An 11,087-nucleotide genomic window follows, 5' to 3' on the forward strand; every position below is an offset into this window, starting at 1 on the left:
TTCACTGGACAAACATTTATCAAACATTTACTCTTCACAAGACATTGATTGCACTAGATGCTAGGGATAGAAAATAGGGGATACCCTGCCCTGGAAAAATTTGCATTTTATCAGATAAAGACATTTACAGAGACAAATACAAGATAATTTGAGGAAGGCAAGAGTATTAATAACAGGAAGGATTTGGAAATACTTTCCATAGGAGGTGGAATATAAACTGCATTTTAAAAGTGGCTCAAAATTCTTAGAAGCAGTGTTCTAACCTGTCATGCTGTTAAGTACATTTGGTCACATATTTAATACTTTTCTCCAATAAGTTCTCCAAGGGCTTTTGTGGGTCTCACAGTTCTGTTGCCACAGGTCAAAAATCATTCTCCCTTCCCTTCCCCACCCCCTCTTTCTCATAATATAAACAAATAATAGGCTGGCTAGAATGGGGTAAAAAAAAAATGATCACAGTAAAGCTGGCAGAACTGAGCTATTCTATCAGGTTTTCCATCCCTGACAAATGAATATGTCCAACATATTGAGGAGAAGGGGAGAATAACCTCTCTCACATGGTGCTAACCATACACTTTCTCCTCAAGGTTTCCTTTGTAACAAACTTAGAATGCTAATCATTTTCAAACCATCATTTAAAAATGCTTAAATTAATCTCAAAGAGGACAGAATTTTAGCCATATTCTCCAAACAGAATCCAAATGGATTTCCTAAGTTAATATGCAGGCATAGATTTTTGTTTTTAAGGTTCAAAACAGATTGAAGTAAATTTTCAATATCAATGTAATTTCTAGTTACCTGGGGAGAAGGATCTACTATAGTAGAGGGAGGATAAACTTTGAGTGAGGAAACCTGGGTTCTCTTCCTGGGTCTGACATCTACTGTGACTCTGGACATATCCCTTAGCTTCCTCATGCCTCAGTTTCCAAATATGAAATTAAAAGTAAACTCAATTTGAAAAAAATTATTTCACTTTTGTGTTTATATTCTCAGTTCTTGACAATGAGATATAATATGTGGCACAAAATAGACACAATAAATTCTTGTTGCTTTATCTGTAAAACAGGAGTACTACTTCCCCACTTACCTCATAGGGTAGGAGAAAAGTATTCTGTAAAACAAACTCATAACAAATGCAACTTACTGTGTTTTCAACAATGAAATTTAAAATCTTTTAGACAAAATGTTTTGGGACTCTTCCTGGTGGGAGGAAAGGGGGGATGAGAAAAGGTTAAGAAAAGCTCCTTGTCCAGTAAATATATAAAACATATAATAATGGAATTTCTAATTGTGTCCTAAAAGAGGAATAGTGAAGAAAACCTGAAATTAATTCCACTAGAAGTAAACAGCTCAGGCAATCTGACACATGCTCTGTAATAAGAGATGATCTAATCAAGAGATGGTAAATGTATTAGAAGTACTTGAGTGTAACACAGCCTGAAACAATAGCTGGATAATAGTCTTAACTACCAAATATATCCCTTCCTTATTCCCTTCATCTGAGGAACTCCAAATATTTCAAAATATTCAGATATAAAGGCATAAATATAACAATAAAATATAGGTTCAGATAAGTTATACTAATCCACAAGTGAAGCTAAAATATACCAATTTCCAACTCTGTTTTAATCATTAAACTATAAATACTACTTTGAAAAAAAGTTATAATTTTTTAAATTGAACTTTTTACCTTAGGGTATAATAAAAGTAATTAATGTTATCTTAAGTTTTTTAATGAGAGTGGATCCAATATACTTTGTTTCAATTAATCATTAAACACCTACTGTATGCCGTTATTATGGTAGGTACTAGTTCAAATAGTAACTTTAAGGAAGGTCTTTGCCCATAGGGAATGAGTCTAGCAGAAGATAAGGTAGATCGATAAGAAAGAAAATAATACAAAAGAAAATTGAGAAGAACAAGCAGAATACGACCTAAAGTTATACATGTGGAGTTTTTGCACTACATATTGACCCTCTAATAGAATATTCCTCCATTCTCCATAATGTAATTACAATCTATTCTAGCACATCTAAATTTTCTATCTCTCTGTTTGTCTATCTGTACACATACACACATCATTCATCTGCTAATCATTAATTCTTGAATAAATCTTTAACCCCTGTGCCTGTCTCCCTAACTTGATTTTATGCTAACAAAATAGCATGGTATAAGAGACAAAGCACTGCCTTTGGAATCAGAGGATCTGGAGTTATTTCCCAGCTCTGCCACTTATTTACTTTGATGTTGGGCAAATTTCTCATCCCTAGGCCTCAATTTCCTCATCTGTAAAGTAGTGGGGCTAATGTCCAAGATATTTAAATCTATAATTTAAGGATAGTGATCATTTATTAAAATGTTTGGAGCCTCTAGAGTGCTTAACAGAGGGTCTTAAAAAACCCTCACTACATATGCATTATATAATTAAGTCAAATAGCTGCCAGCTTTTACATTATGATTTTAAATTACAATTTTGAAAAGTTTGAAATAAGTGACAAACTGAAAATAATATGGTACAAAGAACATCTAGAAATAAGGAGTGCTTAGCTATGTTAGCTAAATCATTTTCTCTAATGACCCTGTAATGTATGAAGCATTCAAATCATCTTTATTTTTTTTTACAGATGAGAAAACAGAGGCTCTCAAGTTATGTGACTTGCCAATGAAAACACTAGTAAGTATCTGAGACAGGCTTTTAATACAGGTTCTGCTCACCATGCATAAAGTTCTTTTTCTGAGATACCTTTTAGCAGGGATACTCTGATTCCAGAATTTTAAAATTTTAGAATATTAGTATGTTATTTGTTGTTAAAAGCAAAGGCTAGGACATTCTATTGAAAGCAATGACTCATATTAACCATATTGCTCAGTGAGAAAGGACAACCAAATGATACCAATGCTGGTCATGTGACCAGTTATTTTCAGCTTGAGTAAAATTATAAACTCGCCTTATTCCTCAAACTAATTTTAATATTTGTAACAATTCCTGGAACATAGGAGGTGTTTAATAAATGTTTATTGATTTAACTATAAAAATCTCTAATATGCTTTTTTTAATCAATTAAAATGCACAAAATTTAATATCCAGCATGACACAGAGTCAGGGAAAAAGCTGGAATGACTGACTCAGTGCAGGGGAATGCTATTCTTCCAAAGGTTATTTACATAAGAAGGGATCTGGCTACACATATTGTGTATTTTAATGATTTAAAAATAAACACTACTCTAAGCTAGGTTTTACTTATACAATTGTTCCACTACCCTGCTAAAAGTTTCCAAACAATTAATAAGTTTTGATAAGAGTTATTATAAAGACTTGAGAACCCCAGGAATGAGACAGCTAAAATTATGGTTTGAGATTCTGTCATAAGACTTCTTCTATCTATGTTCAGTTCATTTTATCATACCCAGGATCACAGGATTTCGAAGCTAAAAAGGTCATCTTGTCTGGACCCTTCATTTTACAGTTGAGGAAACTGAAGCCAAGACAGCTTAAGAGATATGTCTAAGGTCACCCTGTTAGAAAAGCAGCAAAGCCAGGGATCCTCACAAAGCTTTTAGTTTCCAATAAACATACTTATTTTCAAATCTGACAAAATAGCAACAAATATGAGAAGAAAAAATGCAACTTCAATCATTATGTAAAGAATGTAAAAGGGAAGAGAAATAGAGAAAAAATGTATTTTTACTATACTATAATTACAATTTTATAAATTAAAACAACATGCAATTGTTATCATCAAAATCATTCTATTAGAAGTATTATATTTCCTAACTGTGTGACCCTGAACAAATCACTTAACCCCAATTGTCAAGCAAGCCTTTATTGCTCTTCTATCTTGGAACTAATACTTAATGTTGACTTTAAGACAAAAGGTAATGGTTTAGGGAGCAGACTCTCAGTGGATTGAGAGTCAGGCCCAGAGACAGAAGGTCTTGGGTTCAGAATGACCTCAGACACTTCCTAGCTGTGTGACCCTGGGCAAGTCACTTAACCCCCATTGCCTAGCCCTTACCACTCTTCTGCCTTAAAACAATACACAATACTGATTCTAAGACAGAAGATAAGGGTTTAAAAAAAAAGTTTTTTAAGGTAATGGTTTAAAAGAAAAAGAAGTACTATATACAGTGACATTTTTTAAATTGAAAATTAGGTTTAAAATAGGAGTTGTTATATTTTACATATATAATTACATGACAAAAACAATTGTATATATCATATATAATTTTATATGTAAACATATAGTTAGAAATATAACAGCCAAACAGATAATTATCTGTGTATATATAACAGCTCCCATTACTAATTTCCAGTTCAAAAAATACCACTATTCTGAGATAAAAATAATACTATTAACTCATATAAGTATGGTGGGCATATATTTCAGATTTAGTTGTTGATTCATTTTTATAAAATTTTACTTAAATCCTAAGGAGTCACTGAGGTCAAGGAATGGTTCCAAAAAGGTAAAAGCAAAACATGTGTTTACATTTCAGGATTCCAATTCTTAGTAATTTCCAAAATAACTTTGCAATTTTACTTTAGTACTTTCCTAGACAAATAATCAAAAAATATTGTGTCCTTAGCAAAAAAAAAGACTTATTTGAAATACTATCATGCTTTTATAAAGACCAATTCAGAGCTTTAATAGCCTAATAAAGATTTCCTTTACATTTTAATGTAATCGAGAATTCAAATACATTTTAAAACCTGAACCAGATTTCCTGTAATACCTGGTTACTGATATTTCCTTTTAAAACACCAGAAAAAATTCACAATCCAAATCTCATTCAAGGTCCCTATAATCCTGCCCAAGATTGAGAAAACAGAGAGCACACAATATTGTTAACAATAAGATTTGGTATACAATCTTTACATCACTGTTTTTGTTGAAGGCATGTACATCTGTAAATAGGTCAAAGCACCTTGAGGTGTTTAAAGTGTATTCCTTACAACACTATGTATGGAATTAAAGAGTCCAGCCTGACATATGCTAGATGTGTGACCATGAGCAAATAAACCAACCTTTCACAGTGCCCTAGGCAATGCTCCAAAACTATAAATTGCAGAAAGGTGTTTACTTGTCAAGGCAAATAAAAGGAATTTCCTTAACTGGGAGTTCTTGGTCAAAAAAAAAAAAAACAAAAAAAATCACAGGTCTCTATAGTTTCTATGCCTCATCAGAAACATCTTATTAAAACTTTGAATAAAAATCATTCAATAACAGAGTTAGTTTTCCATCCTAAACCTCTGTCAAAAATATTCTTAACAAAGTGACTGCCTACATATACTTAAGTTGAATTTACAAGTATTCTAGTTTCAGAAACTTTCACCTAGAACTCTAAATGCATACATGCAACACCTCATATCTGAATAACCTAATTTTAGGATTTTGAGGGTTATACTACCTATGGACAGAGAAATTAACAAAGACTTAAAAATTGAGAAAGAGGGTATACTAGACTAAATTTGATCGTATATAACTTCTTTCTGGTGATTTTTTTTTTTAGATATAGCAATTTCCAAAGATGATCTATTAAATAATACAGGAGCTATGATACCTTCAGTGACAGGAGTACCTCTACCAACAAAATTACAGTTCCTTTTTAAGTACTGAAAAATTGAAATATCAGTGCAGGTTTCTGCACATTAACTTTTCTCCACCTACCTCAGTGACCTTCAGTTTTGAGATCCAGTGAAAAGTATCTTATGCAACAATTCAATGAATATAGCATGGTACATCAGAAAGAACAAGGATAAAAAAGTCAAGGACACTTAGTCTCTCCCAGCCTCAGTTTCTGAGGAGGCTAAACTAATAGATAACTTTTGAAATCCCTTCCAGATTTAAATCTGGGAACCTACAAAGGCAGAATCACTATGTGGAGTGCACTGTATTTTTCCTATCACCTTTCATCCTACAAACTCCAAGCAGTCAAGTGAGGATGGTATATACTGAAATAGACTAGTAGTGGGGAATCTGGAACACCTGAGGCCTGATAATTTTATGGGTAACTACAACATTGTACTGGTTGAAGTGATTTGCTGCCTTATATTTGGTATGGTTTTGTCCATTTATTGCTAACTAAGTGTATTTAGACTCCATAGTACAGTGATTTAATTATATCACCACCTTTTCCTCTTTTACTTAAAGCAGTAGTACATTTATAAACATAAAACAATATGCAAGCATGTTTCCTAGTCTAAGAAAAGATAGGTATTCAGTTACCATTTTATCTAAATCTCCTGGAATTTAAAGCTTAAACTAGAAATCAAATTTAATATAGAGTTTATTTTGGTTCAAAGAAGTGATTAACAATGAAATTTGATTATTAGCTACAATTACAGCTGTAAAGTAGTAGAACTTAAGCTGTTTTTTTGTTTTGTTTTGTTTTGTTTTAGGCTTAATAGGGTCTTCCCAAAACTGATTAGTTAAGTAGAACTCAATGAGTCACACATTAGGAAAAAAACAAATGTTTGCCCTTCCTTTTACATGTGGTCAAAGTGTAACTGGTCTTCTTGCTTTTGTTCATTTGGTTTTAGACTTCAATATGCAATCAGAGCTAGTACTGTAATATTCAGAAGTTTAAAAAAGCAAAGCAGTTCTTCCTAGAGAAAAGCGACAATAGGTTAAATAAGACTGTATATGGTATAACATAATGTACTTGCTAAGCTATGTTTATTTAAAAACATATCCCTGAGTACTAGAGTAATTAAAATTTCCATCTCAAAATTATTTAAGAAACCCCTGACTTTTTTGTGGACCACTATTGTGGCAGCCAAAAATTCAGCATTTATCTAGAATTTATCTATTTATTTAAACCCTTCCCTTCTGTCTTAGAATTGATGATACTAGGCATCAATTCCAAGACAGAACACTAAGGGCTAGGCAGATGAAGCTAAATGATTTGCTCAGGGTCACACAGCTAGGAAGGGTCTGGGGCCAGATTTGATCCCAGAATCTCCTGTCTCTAGGTTTGTCTCTCTATTAACTGAGCCACCTAGCTAGCCCTATTTACCTAGATTTTTAAATGAAGTAAGCAGGCTGGGCCAGAGAAGCCTCATTGCTCCCCTCAGTCATAACTCCAAAATTGCATATTAATTACAAATACGGGTATTAGCAATGAGAAAAGTCCTCTCACCTCACATCTTCAGCTGTCATTTTCTGTAAAAGGTACCTTTCCTTATTAGACTCCAAATTTCAAAGATCCTGAAAGCTGTCTTAACTAAAATTCATATCTCTTTCAATGCATTAAACATAGTAGGTCTTAATTTTCCATGGTGTGTTGGCATTAAATTCCAAAAACATCAAAATAACATCTATCCCTACCCTAAATGTTATCCACCAAAGAAAGAAGTACCCCAATCTCATGAATAGAGTCAGAATGCATGAGTAACCAGGTTAAGTCACAATTTCTCAATGCTCCAGGTAACTTGCTAAGAATCAAAGTTGCTGAACAGGTGTCTGCCTAGTTGCATTGAAAGAGGAAATTTTCTTACCCTGAGTTCTCAGTGCCAGAGGTGTCAAATATACTGCCTAGGGACAGTTCAGCCCAAACCAGATAAAAATGTATTTGGGCAATATTTAACAAAATAAAAGTACAACAGAACTTAAGTAATGTTAATGCATAGTTTTCTAAATCAAAAGAAGGCCCTCAAGGGGTCCTTAAGATGGTTCAGTGGCCCATTTCTACTTGAGTTTGACACCACAGTTCTATCTACATGAATAAAAATCACAGGCACATTTAAGAAAAAATTTTTAAATGTTATTAAAAAACTAAAAATATGCAAAAATTTAAATACTGTCATTACATGCCAGTCTGTATCTTTCTTTTCCTTTTTTTAAATTTTAACCATCTAAAGGTAAGTGTACATGTTTTAAAAAACATTAATCTTATACAATTGGCCCACTTTCATTCCTCAACATTAGCTTCCATATTATAACTTGAACAGGATAAGCCTCATAGTACTGAATACAAATCCAAAATTCCAAGTCAGGAAATACAACTCATGTTTTCCATGCCTCAGCCCTACTCTGAATCACAGACTGTGATGTGCCATGAAAAGTCTCTTAATCTGAAAGTGTATTTAGGAAGAATGCTTTATTAAGTAAAAGCTGATAAGCAAGAAACCACACTGTTTATTTGTTTTTAACTTTTAAATATGCTTTTGTTCAGATCTCCCATCCAGGCCCCACAAACTACAACAGGTAACTGGGGATGTCTCCTGTATATTGCAAAGCAAAGTCAAGTGGCACATCTGAAGGTATAGATCATTCAATAGCAAATACTTCAGAATAAAAACAGTGAAAATTTTTGAAAAGAGAATGAAATTGTTCTATGGGATGATAATGAGTGTATCTGGTTGAACTAGATGATCTCTAAGGCTCCTTCCAAGTCTTTACTCCCTAATTCCTTGGTTTTGCTTCACTACAATCATTCAATACAGCAACAAACTGGAATGATTATATATAAAATATCTCATTAAGTCAAAATACCACCCAAATCTAACTTCTGGTTACTCAATAATTGTTAAATTACTATTTTTATGTGAAGTCATCACCATCCTTACTTTCAACAAATACAAGGGTACTCTACAATTTCCCTTCTTTCTTAATCTTATTTCAGTTAACAAGATTCAATTTTTAAAATTCCCTTATTCTTTTGCACTTCCCAAGAAGGTATGTGTTCCTGATATTTCCCACCTTGATTACTCCAGTTTTCTGATCTCTGATTTCCCCATATCTTTCCTATTTCATATACAGAAAATAAATTAGTTCTCTACAATCTCCAAAATATTTTTCCTCAATGACCATGGTATTTTCTTTCCCAAAACTCAATTTTAGTCACCCCCTTTTTAATTCACTTCATCCATTCTGCTACTTATATCTAAATCATTATCCTAATGAACATACAAAATCCTTCCCCAATTTTCCTGTTACTGCTTTCTCCTTTCCTTGTCCTACTTCGCAAAGTTCTTTATGATCCAACACCTTTTCTTTCTCATATGGCAAATGATCCTTCTAAAATTCACTCAATTTTTGCAATTTTATAACAAAAAACATCCTCCTTAATTCAAATTCCCATACCATTTTCATTGAAGACCAGGCAGAAGTGAAAATCATATCAGATAAACACAGAATCACAGAAAATAAAAAGAAATCCTATCAATATGATCACTTTATGTTCACTGATCAACATATTTAGAAAAACTGCCCCTTGGATTCAAGTTTAAACCAAGTTGGAAATTCTATGGCTGATTTTCCAAACCAAAGCATCACAATGTTATTCATAAAGGACTGCAACATAAACTTTAAATCACTCTGCCTTCAAGAGATGTTGCAGGAAAAGCCAGCTATAGAATTCAGCAGAATCTGATTCATTTCAGGACAGTGGGGGTGGGTGGGTGGGGTATTCAGAGTACATTATCCATTTCACTTTTTCACTGAAGGAAGGAAAGGAGGGAAAGGGAAAGGGAAAGGGAAAGGGAAAGGGAAAGGAAAAGGGAAAGGGAAAGGAAAAGGGAAAGAGGGAGGGAGGGAGGGAGGGAGGAAGGAAGGAAGGAAGGAAGGAAGGAAGGAAGGAAGGAAGGAAGGAAGGAAGGAAGGAAGGAAGGAAGGAAGGAAGGAAGGAAGGAAGGAAGGAAGGAAAAGGAAAGGAAAGGAAGCCTAAATCATTACAGCTCTCTGGCCATTCCCAAAGGCCTTCTTTGCGAAAGGATGACATGAAAAAGGAACGGGCATCTTGGTTGGCTCAGAACCAACAAGCAACAACTCATCTTGCTGGGAAAACAGCAGAGAGCAGCAATCCTTTCCCCCAGAGGCCGATAAGCTACGGATCAAGTAAAAGGAAGAACATGGATTTTCTGGCTCGACCCTTCAGGATGTAGCAGGCTACAATAATTCCCTCAGTAAATCTGGGTCTCCAGCACCTATGCCTGTGTGCGCTTTCTTCCAAGATAAAGGGAGCTAAAATGCAGAGTTTTGTGTCCAAAAGACAGGGCACTTTCTTCGGGGAGGGTGCCCCAGGATGATGTTTGAGAAGGGGATGCAGCTCAATGACAGCGTTGGGTCGGCTGTCTCAGTGAACAGCGGTTCAACGACTGGGGCAGGGAGGGGACAGTCCTTATATAAGCGGATCCTGGGAGGCGAGTGAGGAGGGTGCAAGCCCGAGGGGGGCGCGGGGGTGGGGGGACGAGGCTCACCCAGGCGGGCAGGTCCGAGGTGCAGATGCTGAGCCGCACCGCCTGCTCCTCGTTCTCCAGGAAGGCCAGCGCCCGATAGAAACGGGAGGTTTTGTGGCCCTTGTTCCTCCGGCACCAGAAGAGCAGCAGCAGTCCCAGCAGGATCCACAGGAAGCTCAACCCCAGGTAGCCCAGCACGTACACTGGGAACAGCAATACGAAGCTACGAGCGAACTGCGCGCACAACCCCGGCAAGTCCACGCTCAGCATCGCAGGCGGAGGCTCCGCGCCGGGACCTTTGGCGGCGGTGGTGCTGAGGTCCCCCGCGGCCTTAGAGGCGGCATCTCCTCCAGGAGTCCGGTCCCCAGAGCCGCTCATCGTGCCCCGCCGAGGTCCACCGAGGGCGGCGGCAGAGGAGGAGACGGTGGCAACGGCGGCAGCGGTGGGAGGCTCAGCCCCACGACCACCCCCTCTCTCCCACCCCGGCACCCCGCCCCCGGCGAGGTTAGGCGAGGCGGAGCGGGCTGAGCTAGAAGTCCGGCGCTGGGGCAGGGGCTGGACACATACTGCTCCAAGCCCCGAGCGCCTCTCACTGGGAGGGAACGGCTCCTGCCGCAGCTCGCGCCGCCACCGCAGCCGCGCCCGCGCTTCCGCCTTCCAGGCGCCGCGTGACGTCAGCACGCTGCTGCGGGCAGGCCGGAGGGCGGCGGGCGGCGGGCGGGGTGGGGTGGGGCTGAGGGGGATCCCAGAGCGGAGGGCTCTCTTAACCCCAGGGAGAGGTGACCCTCTCCCCTACCAGGTGGACTCTGGGAAGCGCGTGGGCCACCTACTGAGAGCGGCTGCAGCTTCTGCGGTTGCGCCCTACTGTGCTGCGCTGGCTACCTGCTGGGGCTACGAGCTGCCTCCA

The 11,087-nt window shown here is 37.3% G+C and overlaps 1 protein-coding gene across 2 annotated transcripts in view; it reads right to left on the bottom strand.

Annotated features, from left to right (window-relative positions):
• Window positions 1–10,854, bottom strand: part of ESYT2 (extended synaptotagmin 2) — a 110,512-nt gene extending 99,658 nt beyond the window's left edge. For both annotated transcript variants that reach the window (XM_001373397.5, XM_056799978.1), the window contains exon 1: window positions 10,202–10,854. In XM_001373397.5, the coding sequence (XP_001373434.4) occupies window positions 10,202–10,558 (357 nt within the window). In that variant the 5' untranslated portion in view covers window positions 10,559–10,854. The remainder of the gene's footprint in view (window positions 1–10,201) is intronic.
• Window positions 10,855–11,087: the final 233 nt, after the last annotated feature.

The sequence above is a fragment of the Monodelphis domestica genome, chromosome 5 (genome assembly GCF_027887165.1).
Source record: "Monodelphis domestica isolate mMonDom1 chromosome 5, mMonDom1.pri, whole genome shotgun sequence".
Taxonomy (NCBI): domain Eukaryota; kingdom Metazoa; phylum Chordata; class Mammalia; order Didelphimorphia; family Didelphidae; genus Monodelphis; species Monodelphis domestica.